Source organism: Nelumbo lutea, chromosome 8, assembly GCF_056320005.1.
Source record: "Nelumbo lutea isolate HS-2025 chromosome 8, American lotus-T2T, whole genome shotgun sequence".
In the NCBI taxonomy this organism is placed as follows: Eukaryota; Viridiplantae; Streptophyta; class Magnoliopsida; order Proteales; family Nelumbonaceae; genus Nelumbo; species Nelumbo lutea.
The window spans coordinates 2,472,797-2,487,829 of NC_142691.1; the positions used below are offsets into that span (position 1 = coordinate 2,472,797).

Sequence of the window (15,033 nt, forward strand, 5' to 3'; positions counted from 1 at the left end):
GAAATAAAGCAACTTCTATCTCTTCCTCATTTACATCTCTTTCTAGAGTAGACCTCACATCTTTTGTAATGGTGTTGGTACAGGCTTCCACAACTCTGCTTATGTCAACATGTTGGGGCTTGCAGATTTGTAAATGTCTCCGAAATGATCCATTAGGACTGTCGAAATTCTATCTTCCCCCTCTACCCAATTTCCTTCACCATCTTTATTTATTTTTTTAATTCTATTTTTAGCTCTTCACTTTAAGGTGTTTAAGTGAAAAATTTTGGTATTTCTATCACCTAACTATACCCAATTCAGTCTTGACTTTTGAGCCTACAACATATCCTCCCTTTTTTGCCACAAATCCAATTGGTTTTCTAGATTTTCCACAGTTGTAGCAATGAAACTCTCATTTTTTGCATTCATCTCAGCTTCCAAGGCTTTCCTATAATCATTTATTTTATAGTAGATACACCCAAAAACATCTTTGTTCCATTTTCTGAAATTCTACCTTAAGAGTCTGCATTTTTCTCTTGATTTATATTGACTATAGCATGAGAAAACCGAATTTCAATTGTCTTTAACAAAAGATTCACATTCACTATGGGTAGACCAGGCATTTACAAAACGAAAAGGTTTCCATCTCCTTGGGGATGGAACATTTGTGTCTAAAACCGGAAATGATCCGATCCTGGGGAAGGCCGAATCTGGACTCCTACATTATTGAAAGAGAGCCTCCAGCTTGCATTGGATATAACCAATCCAATTTTGCTCTAATATTGTGGTCCCCATGTCTTTTGTTTGACAGATTGGCCCACTACTTTCCACTATCTCTAGCCCACAAAGTTATAGTTTTTGAGAATACTAGACCTTTTAACTGGCTTACCGTCCTCTTTGTTTGATGCATTGAAATACATGTTTAAATCCCCAGCACAACACCACGATCCTTGGGAGAGATAAAAGAGATTCCCCCACTTCTCAAGGAAAAGATTCTTCAAGCTAGATTTTGGTTCTCCATAGAGGAAGGTGCAGAACCAGTCCCCATTTATATCATCCTGGATTTTAGTGTGTATGTAATAAGGATCAGCTGCAAGTATCGTAAACTTTATATCCTTTTCCCAAAAAAGGGCCAAACCTCCTTTTGTTCCTACGGAATCTACCCCCAACAATTCCAGTCCCAAAATCTCTGAAGTCTTTTCCTACAGTTTAGTAGGAAAGTATTCATTTCAATTAGGAAGCAGATATTTATTCTTTCATCTTGAAGGGTTTTGAGACAATTTAGAATTGTCGAGGGGACCCCACCCCTTGACAATTCCACTGTATATTTTCATTGGCACCTTGGGGGCTATTGCGGGACAGTCTCCCAATTCCCAAACCCACTTATTAAAGAACAGAGGACAATAGCCAAGCTTCTTTTCTAACAGTAAAAAAATACTAACATTTTCTTCAAGACTGAACATGACCATACACTTTTGTTTTCGGTAACGGGTCTTTTAGGTTTTATTCCATTTCGTCTGGCTCTACAAATTGCCTCTTTCCCCTTGAAAAGATGAGGATGCTCTGCTCGAGTCTAGTCATTTTTAATTCTTCCTGTACATCCCATATTTTGGTTAAGGGGTCGTAACATTTTTCCACAGGGATGGGCGGTCCTTTGCTTTCTCTAGCTCCTTTCATGAATAAAATTTTTCATGCATTCAACCATGGGTTTTAAAGAGTGGTATTCTCTAGTGTAGTGCAAAAACTCCCCATTCAAAGAAGAGTAGTCATGCATTGAGTGGGAAGCATACCTCGTCACTGATGTCAATATCAGTGAGCTCTTCTGTTCCTCCAAAGTCTCCTCTTAGCCCATAGTTATATCTTCCGAGAGAACAGGGGTCCAAAGTAGCCGTAATTTCCGGACCCAACATTGAGTTGAGTCCGGATTTGGGCCCAACTTCGTCTCATTCAACGGGTCCCACCCGAACTCAATCTTGCTCTATTGTTTTAACAAAACCCGTACAGATCACTACCAGTAAAATATTGAAGGCACAAATAGAAAAAATTGAATCATACATTCTCGGTTTGGAAAGATCGGGCTTGGATGGTATCCGGCCGGCCAACCGCCCAAGTATAGGCTAGACAATTAGACACTTCTCTTCTGAGCAGTTTCATATTGCGTCGCAGATCCAACAACCGTGGACGGTGTTGCGTGTCTGACTGAAAGACCCAGAGTCCTTCCAAGTGTCAACTTCCAAGCATTAGTTTTCCAAAGTTTCAAGTCAAACGAATCGGTTACCTCTTTGAGAGCTGGGGTCGTGTGTCATTTCCGGGTATTAGAAGGGCATTTTATGTTATATATTAGCAGAATCTTCGTGTCCGAACCCGCCAACGAAAAAGCCGTGGAAAGCGAGACGTGAAGGTGAAAGGTTCAGGCTTCTTCCAGCGCGAAAGAGTATATTCTTTTCCTTTATTTGTCTATTGTTCGTTTTTCACCGATGGAATTCTCCACTTTCTCCGATATTTGTATTCGAAGAAAACCCTAATCGTGCGTTTTCTCATTTTTGCTATTTCACGCAAGCATTCTCGATCTCGCCGTGGAATTCTGCACGTTTTTTTTTCCTTTTTTGTATTTCCTTTGTATTTTCTTCTTTGGGATCTTTTTCTTATCAATTTTATTTTTCGGATTGTTCACGTTGAAAGGTAATTGACCAAAATGCTGATCAAGGTGTGCATGGTTCTCTTTGTTTTATTGATTTCTTGAGTTATGCTATTTCTATTGCATTGTTATTGGTTTAAATGATTTCTATCCTTCAAATTGTTTAATTTAGAGCTTTGGACGACAAAGAGTGACTCGTTTGAGTTGTTTTTGTGGAAGTAAGTTTATATTGAATGGAACTGTTTTCGAACCTGACTGGTTAGAGAGAAGTTTAATTGTTTAATTATAGGCTGGTTCTTGGCCCATTGAATTGTTCTGAATATTATCACTATTTTCTTTCCTATTGTTTATTTTGGAGAATTATAAATAATATGGTGTAGTATGGAGGTTCGTGGTTCCCATCTATCTGCATCAACATAATACGCACTTAGGAGGGCTGGTCATTTAGTTGATAAGTCTCGCTAGATGGTACTTAGATTTCAACAACTAAACCAAAACCAATTGGGTTATTTATTGGTCCAGGTTTAAGGTTTTTGTTAATGCATATTTGTGCATTAAAGTTTAATTTTGATCTTTCTGTTGTTCTGCAGGTATTCAGTCTCTGCATTGGAATTGCATTTCATGGAATTTCTTCTTCCTAACAGTTTGCTATTTTAGAGTTTAGTACTAATCAACACATAACATAACATGCGGAATGGTTGGTTCTTTTTCCTGGATCTCGATGGAGGATCTCCATACATCTACCCACCAGAGCCCCTTGTTTATCAGAGTTTTGGGGGTCATTTGTTGTCCCAGATTAGTTCATTTGTCGACAATTCTCTCCATCAGTCGAGATACATATATTTCCCTGGAAGTTTAGTGCTTCAAGAAGCTTTTAATTGCTTTTCAAAATTTGCTGGAGCTTTACTTTTCTGGTGTTCAGCTGGATCAAACTCCAATATACATCGGAAAGTATCAGAGAGTCCACATGGATCAAAACATAGAAGTTTTAAATCCTGTACACAAATCAAGCAAATCACTTCTTGTAGACATAATCTAGCAGGGCTGCACTCCAGTTCTAGATCAAGACCAGAATCTGCTTTCCCATTGTTTTTTGATAGGATCGCGAATTCCACAATAAGCCAACTGTGCAATGAAGTTGAACAGCTTCAGCCCTTTCCTATGTTCATGCTAGCTGCTGCTTTGGTACCTCCGTTTGACAAAAGCTTGTAAGTCTTCTTGTAATCTAGGCATTTTTTTTTTCTGTCACAGCTTCCTTGTTATGGTTGGTAATTTTCTTTTCTTGAATAATCAGTACCCTTCCAAATGGATGAAGGCGTGATGTTAGATATCAGTTCAAACCTTTTTTCTTTGCATACTACCATGTTTACTACTGATGAATGTATGTCGACATTCACTGAAACATATATTTTATCTCTGTTTTCCATATCAATTCTTTCCTACTCTGACTTTGACTTCTTGTTCAAAGATCCCCCAAGGTCCTGCATGTCCCTCTAGAGAATACTGATGTAGAAATCAGTGGACACTTGAATCAAAGATCCTGTGTGGATGAGCACCGGGGATGCACTGGCTATTCTTTTCTAGACATGGACTGGAGCAGGCATGCAGTTGAGCCAAGAACAGGCATTAAGTTCCCTACAATTTTAGATAACATTCTAGCTGGGGAAAAGAGATACAGTTTACCTCCGGAGGTTATTGTTCCGCTTCCCGTCTTTTGACTTTCTACAAATTATTGATGTTTCCTTCTTGATGTGATAATAAAATAACTGTTGTTTAGATGTTCATTTTTTATCAGTACCATGTAAAACAGTTGTGTGAACTGAAACATCATTTATTGGATTATTTTGTAGTTTTTTTTTGTACTTGTGCTTTCGAAAGTGTTTTTTCACTAGATTTTATGCTTTATTTGAGTCAGAAATTTATTTCCATTATCTGCCCTAGCCATGAGGTCTGAGACATTGACTTGCAGCATTTTTTTTTTAAGAGGTAAAGTAAAATTTCATTAATCAAGAAGAGATATACAATAAAACTGTTCACTGTACAAATGAACAACCTTAAGAGCCCTCAAAAAAATTAACCATCACACAAGAACCCGGCACATCTCCCTCCAAATGGACCACATGACTGCCAAAGGAATTGCATTCCACCATTTACTTGCAGCATATTGCCATATACTGAAAAATGACCAAGAGTGCAGATTGAAATTATACTACCAAGTAACAAGCTTTTATGGATTAGAAAACTTGAAGAACTTGATTGATAAACAAAAGTATACAAAATTTCAAACCTCAAATGTGCAATTTATGTAATTTAACAGTATAGGATTGCTCTCCCGTATTTTCATTTTTTCCAATACAATAACATTAGGAATCCATTTTTAGGTTGTTGCTTCCGCTTTCAAGTTTCACTGCCTCACCTGCATCAGGAGCTCTTGTCACCAATTATTTTTTTACTTTTACTATCTAATTCTTCTTTAATACAACCATTGCTATGCTACATCCAGCTTTTGTCTGTGACTGCAATATACCAACAGAACTCAGTTTATTTTGACATCCTATATTTCTTATATGCATGGATCTGCATTGTTACTTCACTGTTATTGTACAAATACCATGAATGCACTCCCATTTTTGTACTTTTTATAATATTCTTCTTTATTTAATAGATGTACTCAAGTCTTGTAATGTTTCTGCTAATAGGGTTTTATTATTAGCAATTTCTAATAAAATAGGATTCATATAGTTGGTCATATAGTCAGGATAAGCTTCATTGATTGATTGTTCAACAATCAATACCTGATGGAAAAAGAAATTATTTGATTTTTCAATACGGATTACCATGTTTTTGAAGTTTATTATGGTATTGACAGGAGCAGTGCTAGAACACCAAGGAGGATTGTCACTTCATTCCCTGTTAAAATTTTCATGACACAATATGCATCATATTGTCATAAATAAGCTTAATTTCCTAATTGTGAGTTGGATCAGGAGGGGTGCAGTGCGGATGTTAAACAATCATCCAGATATGGGGATTTTGGAGTTCATGATTCTATCTTTCTTTGATTACTGTTTACTGGAAACTAGTGCTTTTCTTTCTTTCTTCTTCTTCTTTTTTTTTTTTTTTTTTTTTTGATAAAACTGGCCACTAATGTTTTACTTATCATTTCACATAAAAATTTGCCTGTTTTATGCAAATTTACCATTATCTGTATGAAACCCAGGACTTTAAATGGATTGAATCAAATTAGATATCCCTATATCTAAATTTGATTTGTTAAAATTTGGATTTGAATCAAATCTTATCTATTGAATTCAAGCTGGGCTCGGATTGAATTTGGAAATTGAATACCATTAACAAATTCAACTGAAAACAATCAAGCTATTATACTATTATCAAAATGAACTAAAACTGACTTCAATAGTGTATCATGAATAAAATGACTTGAAATAACTTTTATGATATTTGAACTATGACTTTGTACTAAGCATATAACATCACATCAACTTTAGCAATAGATGCATTTTAGTTTTATCTAAATATAAAGAATATATACTTAAATATTATTGGATCAGATCACAGGGAATAGGATTGGGGTAAATCCATATTGGATCCACTTAAACAGATTGAATTTGGATTGTCTTAATCAGTTCGAATTTGAATATGGACAAATGGATTCCATTTGCAGTCCTAATGAAACTGAAATTTTTAAATGGTGACTCATGTAATAGACGGTGGATTTTATAAAGCTGTTACCATTTTACAGATGAAACATTTGCTGGTGGTCAATTCTTTCTTTTATTGCATCTATATTCTACCAATTTATTTTGTTCTCCTGGAGAGTTTTGAACATTATTATGCAACCTCCACATGTATTACAGGTCCTTGTTGGGACTGGTTCCAGAACAATGACAATTATCAAAATCAAATCTCTGAAGCTTTATGCATTTGGTTTATGTGAGTACTCTTGAGCTCTGCTTTGATGCTCTTAACTTCTAGTATTGCAATTTACTAATTTTTATACTGGGTAACTGGAATAAGGGGTATACATGATTTTTTTTTAATTTTATTTAATTATGTAATAACATTTGTTCTCAAATTTCTGTAGAGACCAACTTACTGCATTCACTTGCAACTTTCAACCAAACTAGATTCATGGAAGTTGATCCATTCCTCCAATAATCAAATTATTCTTGCTTGCTTTTTCTTGTAGATGTTCACCCTGACTCTGTCTGTGAGGAGCTGGGTCCAAAATATGCTTCCATGTCTGTCAGTGAATTGAACAACCAATCAGATTTTTTTGAGGATCTTCTCAGGTATTCTTCATACCTAAAGCACTTTTTGTTCACAATATAACTCATAGTAATTGCCTTTTCCAATTGATATCTAATCTCTATGGTTGTAAAATTTATAATTTGAGTCACTCCACACGTAACAAAGACTTCCCTTCTATGAAAGAAAAATCATATGCTAAATGTGCAGGTCTGCTTCTAACTTGATATGTGAAAGATTTTGATGAATAAAAAAAAAGAAGAGATTGTTGGGATTAAGGCATGTAATTGCAATCCTTGATATACATATCTGGTTTTGGGCCCATTGCACTTTTGATTAGTGGGGTGCATCTTTTTTTGATGAATATTAGTGGGTTACATCTTCTGCGACAGACAAAAGAAACCCCAGTAGTAAATAACCTTTTGTCAAGAATGGAGTTTACCTGAAGTGCTTTTTGGTCCGTTTAAATGTCACAAAATTTGATTGAATGTTGAGAAGCCAGTTTTATTTTGAGAGCAGCCACTTTGTGCAAAAAATGCCAAAGGTTAGACTGTATCTAGTCCACCTCTTCCAGGACCCTAGATGGGTGGGACCAACATTGGGTAATGACCTTTACTTGCCAAAAAAAACATTGGGTAATGACCTTATTTAGGAGTTGATGTTGATTAATGAGGCATGTTGCAATGCCTTTTTAATTATTAACAGTTCAAAACAAACTTTGTTAGAAAGAATCAGGAGAAACATTACAAAAGGCATCAAATGCTAGGCCTAGACCATCCAGCAGTTACAACAATCCATATACTCTGGAATTCAATACCAACCTCTCTCCCTCACTGATGCAGGAGCTGAAGAGTCAAAATTGGTTGTGAAAATTTATGCATTTCTGTATTTTTGGGCACCAGGGACATTTTTGTCACTTTACATTTTTCTGTAGGGTCCAATAATAGGGTTTGGTTGTCTATTTATAGTTTGTTTATGCTAGGCCTAGACCATCCAGCAGTTACAACAATCCATATACTCTGGAATTCAATACCAACCTCTCTCCCTCACTGATGCAGGAGCTGAAGAGTCAAAATTGGAATTTTGTGAAAATTTATGCATTTCTGCATTTTTGGACACCAGGGACATTTTTGTCACTTTACATTTTTCTGTAGGGTCCAATAATAGGGTTTGGTTGTCTATTTATAGTTTGTTTATGTTTAAAATTTCAGAGTCATTGAATTAGTAGGATTAGAGTTATTGAGTCTTCTTTGAATTGAAATATTGATTCTAACAGTTTATCTTCTAGGATTATTATGAGTTTAGAGTCTATAATCATGTATGGACGTTTTACACAAAGAGCAATGAAGTTTATTGAGTTTTCTTCAGCTTATGCTAATTATGGTGAGCGATTCCCATACCCTAGAGTGATTATAGGCACCCTGTGAGTGATTATGGGTGTTTTCTCTCTTCTTTCTCTCCCTATTTTCTTTCTTATTCCTTCAAGAAGCCATTACAGTCATAAATTTCTGATCAAAGAAGACCATTCAACATTCTCTTAAGGACTAGAATTGAACTGGTCTTGCATCACTCACCCAAGCAGGAGCCCATGGAAATCTATTGCAATGCTAATTTTGGAGAAAAAAAAAAAACAGAAGATACCTTTTCAGAGGCAAAGCATTCCAAAATTTTAAGATCTATTCTATAGGTTGTCATATTTTGATTATATGCAGATAGAGAATATCTTGTTGTCACTTCAGCTACTTGAACATCTTTTTCTTGTATATTTTTAACACTGTTACATCAAGGGGTGTTATACTCCATAGGCATAACAAAACCAGTCCTTATATATGATCATCTACAGGCAATTTCAATGAATAGTTGGACCAAGTAAAGGACTAATCACCTCTTTGACTTGGCTTTCCACCCCCATGGTTCTTTTTTAATAAATTAGTACTTGATGCCTGGAAGCATTCAAAGGCCTGAGAGCTAAGAATACTGCTGGTATATCTTATTCCAATATGAATAATGTTGTAGTGATTAAAGAGAAACTTATATACAGGTTATTTTCATATTTCTCAGTTCTATTTCTGAGGTGAGCCTTGTGATAAATGTTCTGAATATGCTCTAGCTTAGCTGTGGGTTGTATTGTACATCCTTTTATTATCCTGTATATTCTCAATATATACGTTCAATTAATGATAAAAGAATAACAAGAAAAAAAAACTCTGATGATGCCATTTCACTTGTTTGCATGGTTGAGACCAAGCTTCCTGAGTTCAGGGTATTGCTTGATAACATGCTTCTAAATTTTTACGAAACCATTAATAACTTGCAGAACATGTACAATCATTACTTTTCAGGCAGGTTCTGGGAGAGTCTAGGGTTTTTTGTGCATTGTCTACAAGAGTTGATTTTGATCTTCTCCTAACAAGGTTTCTGTGGGGATATTGCAGGAAGGATATTCATATGACTGTTAGGCTTGTGGTCAATTGTAATGGGCTGAAAATCAATACTGTTCGGGAGTAAGTTAAATTGCTTGCTCTAGTTATCTTTTGAAATCTCATACCTTATAATTAATTTCTATCTTGGTTTGGTACAAAATTATAGCGACCATAAATAAAAATTGATTTATTTTTTGGGTATGGGCCTAGAGTGCAAACCTAGAATGGATATGATCTGAAGTGTATACATCATCTGTCATTGTCATGAAGGATCCTAGCTAGCTTTATTAAAAAGAAATGAATCATGCAAAATTAATTTCTCATTTACATAGTACAAGAAGGGTTTAACCAATCGGTTGCCTAGTTAGTCTCTTTAGAAGTATGTACAAGTTGGTATTTGCCAGAATCTTCCAACCAACAGTGAAGATAAACTGGATCACTTGTTTGTATTCCAATTTCAAAGCAACTCTGGCCTTGACATATATTTAAGTCATGCACCAGTATAGTTGGGCTTGTTGTGGGCAACTGAGATCTACACAAACCCTTGAAAAAGCTATGGGGATTGAACTGTTTACAATATACATGTTTACTGATAAAAAAAGAGGCTCCTTTCCCATGTATATCATCAAAAAGGGACGTGACAATCTTGAGCGGTGTATCTCCTGATTCCTTCTGATTGGCAAGTTGCTTACACAGTAAGGGATTGAAATAATGGAAGTTAAGGCCCTGTTTGGATAGATTTCTACTTTTGTATTTTTAAAAATGCCAAATCAAAGTCTATCCAAACATGGCCTAATATTCCTGCTCAGAGCAAAGTCTCTGTTAGCACTATCAATCACCTTGTTTTCCACATTCACAATTCAGGGTTAAAGATCCCTCTTTGTGAATTTAATTATAGATTCTATTGTCAAAATTTTATTTTGGGATATATTTAATTTTTTCTTAATAATGTCTGCCAGCAAATCATTTCCATGAAGTCAGTCATGTCCCACTGCAATTATGTATCCCAATGCTCCATGCTGATTCTGTATCAAGATAGTTGAAGAATCTTTCTCCAAATCATGCTTTTAAAATGAGCATTCAAATAACAAGTGTCCACGAGGCTTCAAATACCTTCTACAGCATTATGCTTTATATTGGCCTAGTTATTCTACTTCTAGTGAGGTTAGTCTCTGCCTACAGTGAATCAGATGTTAACTCAATCAATTTTAGTTAGGATCAAGTCATTTCAATGAGTTGTATTGAGCTGGGGAGTGATTAGGAGTCCTTAAATTAGGGAAACAAGTTTGCATAAGGTCCATATTGCTTCTGTGAAAGAGAATAGGAGTTGAAATAAAACCTTGCCTTTGGCTTTCTTTTGTTTGGTTTTTGATGCCAAATGATTAGGAGTCCTTAAATTAGGGAAGTCTGTATAAGGTCCATATTGCTGCTATGAAATAGGACAGGAGTTGAAATAAAGCCTTGCCTTTGGTTTTCTCTTGTTTGATTTTGATGCTAAATTTTCTTGATGGTGCTAATTTCTTCAAGAAGCTATTAGGTGATACTTCCTAGTAGTTCTCTAGATGTTATTCTTTGATTTTTGGCATTAAGTGGCCTCTCCCAGTCCCAATGTCAGGAAAGCTAACTTAAGGAACCCTGGAAATTGGATTATATACCTAATTTATTTGGATAGGAATGCTTATGTTTTTTTTTTCTTGGTTGACTTGCATCTGGACACAGTTGACACAGTTTGAGTTGTAGTATAGTATATACAGACATGTTTCCAAATTGCAGATGGATTTAATCATGAACATGTCTGGGGAAATGATGTTTTCTTACTTATTACATTTTTCAGCTATTAACTTCTCTCATTTATCTGTTATTTTTCTGTTCTAGTGCTTTTGAGAAATCTCTCCAAGCTCGGTTGGTGAAGGTAAGTCTTTCTGTAAAGAGTTCAAGACTTATTTCCATCATTTCATTGACTTAGTAAATGGCTATTCACTGACAATTAGGTTTTATTTCCTAATTAGGTGAACCCCAACACTGATTATCACTGCCTCAGAGCATTTGGTTCATATTTTTCTCAGGATATCCCATTACCTGCGGTAACCATTCATTTTGATATGCTTGATGCTTCATGTTCCCTTTCATTGAGAGCATGTTTTCATTTTGAACCCTATAATTTGCAGGGTACAACAATTGATTTTCGACAAACAGCAGATGGGTGGCTAATTACAGAAAGTGAGTAATTATAGAAGAGAAAATCTATGGTTATCATTTTATAACAAAAAGGGCCATTACTCAATGTTGATCCTGGCTATCTGGGATCATAAGAGAGGTGGATTGGATATGAATTTTGAAGCAGAAATTCTCCACACATAATTGTAGGCTTCAGCCACTAGTGTTAATAAGAAGAGTAGAATAAGAAGCAATAATAATTTCTACTATAGCTGTTGACCATGGTAAAAACAGAAAATAACTCTTTGCTCGTGCTTTAAACAGAACAAAAAAAAAAAAAAACAAAAGAAGAGAATAGAAGGCTATGTTTACAAGACCTGTCAACACTCTTTTATAGACCAAAATGCAGCAATTCCCTACTTAGACTCTTTAACTCCTTGTGTTTAGACTAATAATAAAAAAGAAACTTCCTATTGAATTTAGGACACCTATATGATTCCACTGTTTCTACTCAAAACTAACTTAATCTAAGAAACTAGAAATTACTTAAAATATTAAGTCATGCTTTTACTATAAATGCTAGTCCTAAAGTTACTATAAGTGGTAATTTAATTTTTTTTTACTAAGAATGATGAAGTCATAGAAGATTGAAACTTAGGCTGCGTTTGGAAACGATGCAAATGGAGTGTAAATCCCAGTTCAGGGTAAATTTGTACTCTGGTTCACTTTTGCCCGTGTTTGACAACACTACATTTATGCATTGGCAAATGACAGACCAATGCATATTTACATTGATAATAAGATGTAAAAGTACGTAAATTTGCATTCAAGTGGGCTTTTGATAAAAAATATTGAAATTCATGCTTACATCCATTACAGCTAAAAGTCTGTTTGGTAAGAAGGCAAATTTGTCAGTGCAAAACTAACCCAACTTTGCAATTTATATGAACGGTTTTACACTCCACATATTTGCATTCACACTTATTTGCGTTGTTTCCAAACGCAGCCTTAACTCTATCCCTAAGAAACCAACAAACCAGAAAATGAAGATGAAAAAAACTTAAATAATACTGATCCAAATCACCCAAAAAATACATAATTACCACTGGTTCAAGAATATGAAAAATCTTAATATTTACTTGTTTTCTTTTCTTTCTTCCATGTTTGCATGAGACCGAACGTAGGTGTTCCAATTACTTCTGTTAAAATGTTAGCATTGAAAGTTCAATGACATTTCTTTGCTTGGTTGATGGAACAATATCTATTTTTGCAGTTGTTGGGAAACAGATTGGATCAGTTCATAGCAAGGACTTATGCAGTAAGCCAAAGCCAGAGATTTTACCTTCCTTTTTGTTTGTTTATTTTTACTTGTTACAGCAATAATGCTTTTGAAACCTCATGAACAAGTACAACTGTAGCCCCCAGGCTGGTTCAGGGTATAGATGGAGAAATGGGAAATGAAAAATGTGTCTTGTGTGTCTGTGTGTGGTCCTTTATAGGGCAACCTTTTTTTAACCATTTTGACTGAGACTGAGTTTAAAATGAAGAAGCAAAAGATTGAACATCTCATCTTCCCTGGAGGCCACATCGGGATCAATAAAAATCCAACTTATCTTCGTGCAGGAGCTTTCTTCGACATGTACATTGGAGATGTTCCAGTTTCTGTAGAGGCGAAGGAAGAAATTGCTAGAAACATTGCTAGTATCATAAGACGATGTTGAGCTAAGCTACTCGTGGCCATTTTTTTGGTCCAATATTTGTTATCAATCAATTCAGTGCTGACAAGGTGAGCCGTTGCATGCTTGCTTGCTGCCTACTTGTACTGAAGATTTATTGCTCCTCCAGGCTCAGTTGTTACACGATACCAGGTGGGCAAGTAGCGAATAACAATCTTTTAATTTCCTAGCCCATGCCCAGCTTGTAGGGGGGCGTACACCACTACCAGCGGAGAGTGGAGTACGTTTAATGCAGTTCCAATAGCTCTCTTACTGGTGTCTGGAGTTTTGTGGACTGGCATCGTCTTGTGCCCCAGTCGATGTTTTTTTTTATTGGGCAGAAAGGATAATTGCTTCATTTTTTAATATTTTAATATTTTTGAAAGAAAGAGGGGGAGGGATTAACCTTTCAAGTTTCAACTACTTGAGTTGCAAACTCGCTATGTTTAACGATTGTGTAATTTTTCTTAAATGAGTAAAATGCCAATACATAATAAGTGTTTCTCTGGTTATCCAATTGCTGGGTGTTTAACTGTGTCAACCGGTTGCTGCAGTGGAGATGGTATGCCATTTCAACAAAAGCAAGGATAAGCATTCAATTATTTTTGCTTGCTAACACAGCAAGGCAGGCCTCATTTGCTTTTTAGTAATTTATTTATATGTTCTTTTATTTCTCAGGTGAAGACAATGATCATTTTAGTTATAAAAATTCATTATTAAATTGGGTATTTCTGTTCTATTCAAGTGTTGTAACTTTCTCCCAGGTGGAAAAGTTATTTATCCCTAGGTGGTGGGTATCACTTTCTGAAATAAAAAACATGGATTTTTTTGTCAATAGAAACTAAAATTCCATTAACGAAGTTTTTCCCTTTTCAAAAAAAAAAAAAAAAAGAAAAAAAACCATCCCAAATGTGATACATTTCCAGCATTGTATCACCTGAAGTGGGGGTAAAAAAATCAACGGGCCATTGAAGTCCTAAAGCATTGAGTGGTTTGTCTTGTAAGGGGTTACTAAGTTGCTCACAATAACCCCAATGGGCAACTCATCTCTGATGGACTGGACCTGATTTATTTACTAACTAAATGCAATATTATTTCTGGTAACGGTTGTCATCAGGAGTGCTTTACATCATAGACAAGTTTATCACATTACAGGTTTTAGAACTCCCAGATCGCAATATGAGGGTATTATATGCCGTAAGCCTCACAAACCAAAACTTTGGGGCTTGTGGCTCCGGCCTTACACTGTTAGTCCTCTTATCAGATATACGATATTTATACACAGTAGTGGGAAACGATTGCGGTGGAGCTGGTAAATTGATGGATATTTACTATTAACCATCAACTGCTCAATGAACTGAATCGTCATTATCATCGATTCACCGTCTCCATCGGCGTTCGGCGTTGTTTCTTTTCTTTTTTCATTTAGGCCAAGTATGCTGCAATACACAGATGGCTTGAAGCTTTAAACTATCGTCTTTTTCTGCTATAGCATGTATCGGTTTAACACCAAATTTAAAGAGGGATTTCACTAATTAGACCTACTTTGATCACTAATAATAATCATATAGGTTCACACCCCCTCCGGCCTCACTTACGAGGAAAGTAATCCAAACTTCCTGTTTGAGTTGGCGGATTCTTCAACGAAAGTAAAAAAATTGAAGATTTTGATTTCTACTTTACAGTTTACACTAAGATGTTAAGAATAAAACTTAATGTTAAGTGTTTCCATTCTTCATGACAATAGCGGCTTTAATTATTCTAAAGTTTTCGATTTGGGCCGGTCATGGTGGAATCTTCTTTAGGTGGATAGTAGAGGCTGTTATTCACTCATTCGTGCCATAGAATTGAT

The 15,033-nt window shown here is 35.6% G+C and overlaps 1 protein-coding gene across 6 annotated transcripts; it reads left to right on the forward strand.

The window, feature by feature from the left end:
- Window positions 1–1,998: 1,998 nt before the first annotated feature.
- On the forward strand, window positions 1,999–13,698 carry LOC148842167 (fatty-acid-binding protein 2-like). Of its 6 annotated transcripts, none has more exons than XM_088957940.1 (11): window positions 1,999–2,413; window positions 3,208–3,825; window positions 4,086–4,308; window positions 6,496–6,571; window positions 6,828–6,930; window positions 9,322–9,390; window positions 11,185–11,221; window positions 11,319–11,393; window positions 11,478–11,529; window positions 12,740–12,784; window positions 13,090–13,698. In XM_088957940.1, exons 2-11 carry the CDS (start codon window positions 3,305–3,307, stop codon window positions 13,185–13,187), a joined length of 1,299 nt encoding a protein of 432 aa, XP_088814066.1. In that variant the 5' UTR covers window positions 1,999–2,413; window positions 3,208–3,304; the 3' UTR covers window positions 13,188–13,698. The 6 variants fall into 6 exon arrangements, with proteins under 6 accessions (XP_088814066.1, XP_088814065.1, XP_088814071.1 ...); XM_088957939.1 differs by having other exon boundaries at window positions 2,383–3,085; XM_088957945.1 differs by lacking the exon at window positions 1,999–2,413 and adding an exon at window positions 2,414–2,506.
- Window positions 13,699–15,033: the final 1,335 nt, after the last annotated feature.

What these genes read in the sequence shown, in the direction of transcription:
- LOC148842167 (XM_088957940.1), top strand. Translation starts at nt 3,305, where the DNA reads ATGCGGAATGGTTGGTTCTTTTTCCTGGATCTCGATGGAGGATCTCCA. An exon ending in AGGATATCCCATTACCTGCG is followed by an intron (nt 11,394 to 11,477) that starts GTAACCATTCAT and finishes TATAATTTGCAG; the next exon opens with GGTACAACAATTGATTTTCG. An exon ending in TCATAGCAAGGACTTATGCA is followed by an intron (nt 12,785 to 13,089) that starts GTAAGCCAAAGC and finishes ATCTTCGTGCAG; the next exon opens with GAGCTTTCTTCGACATGTAC.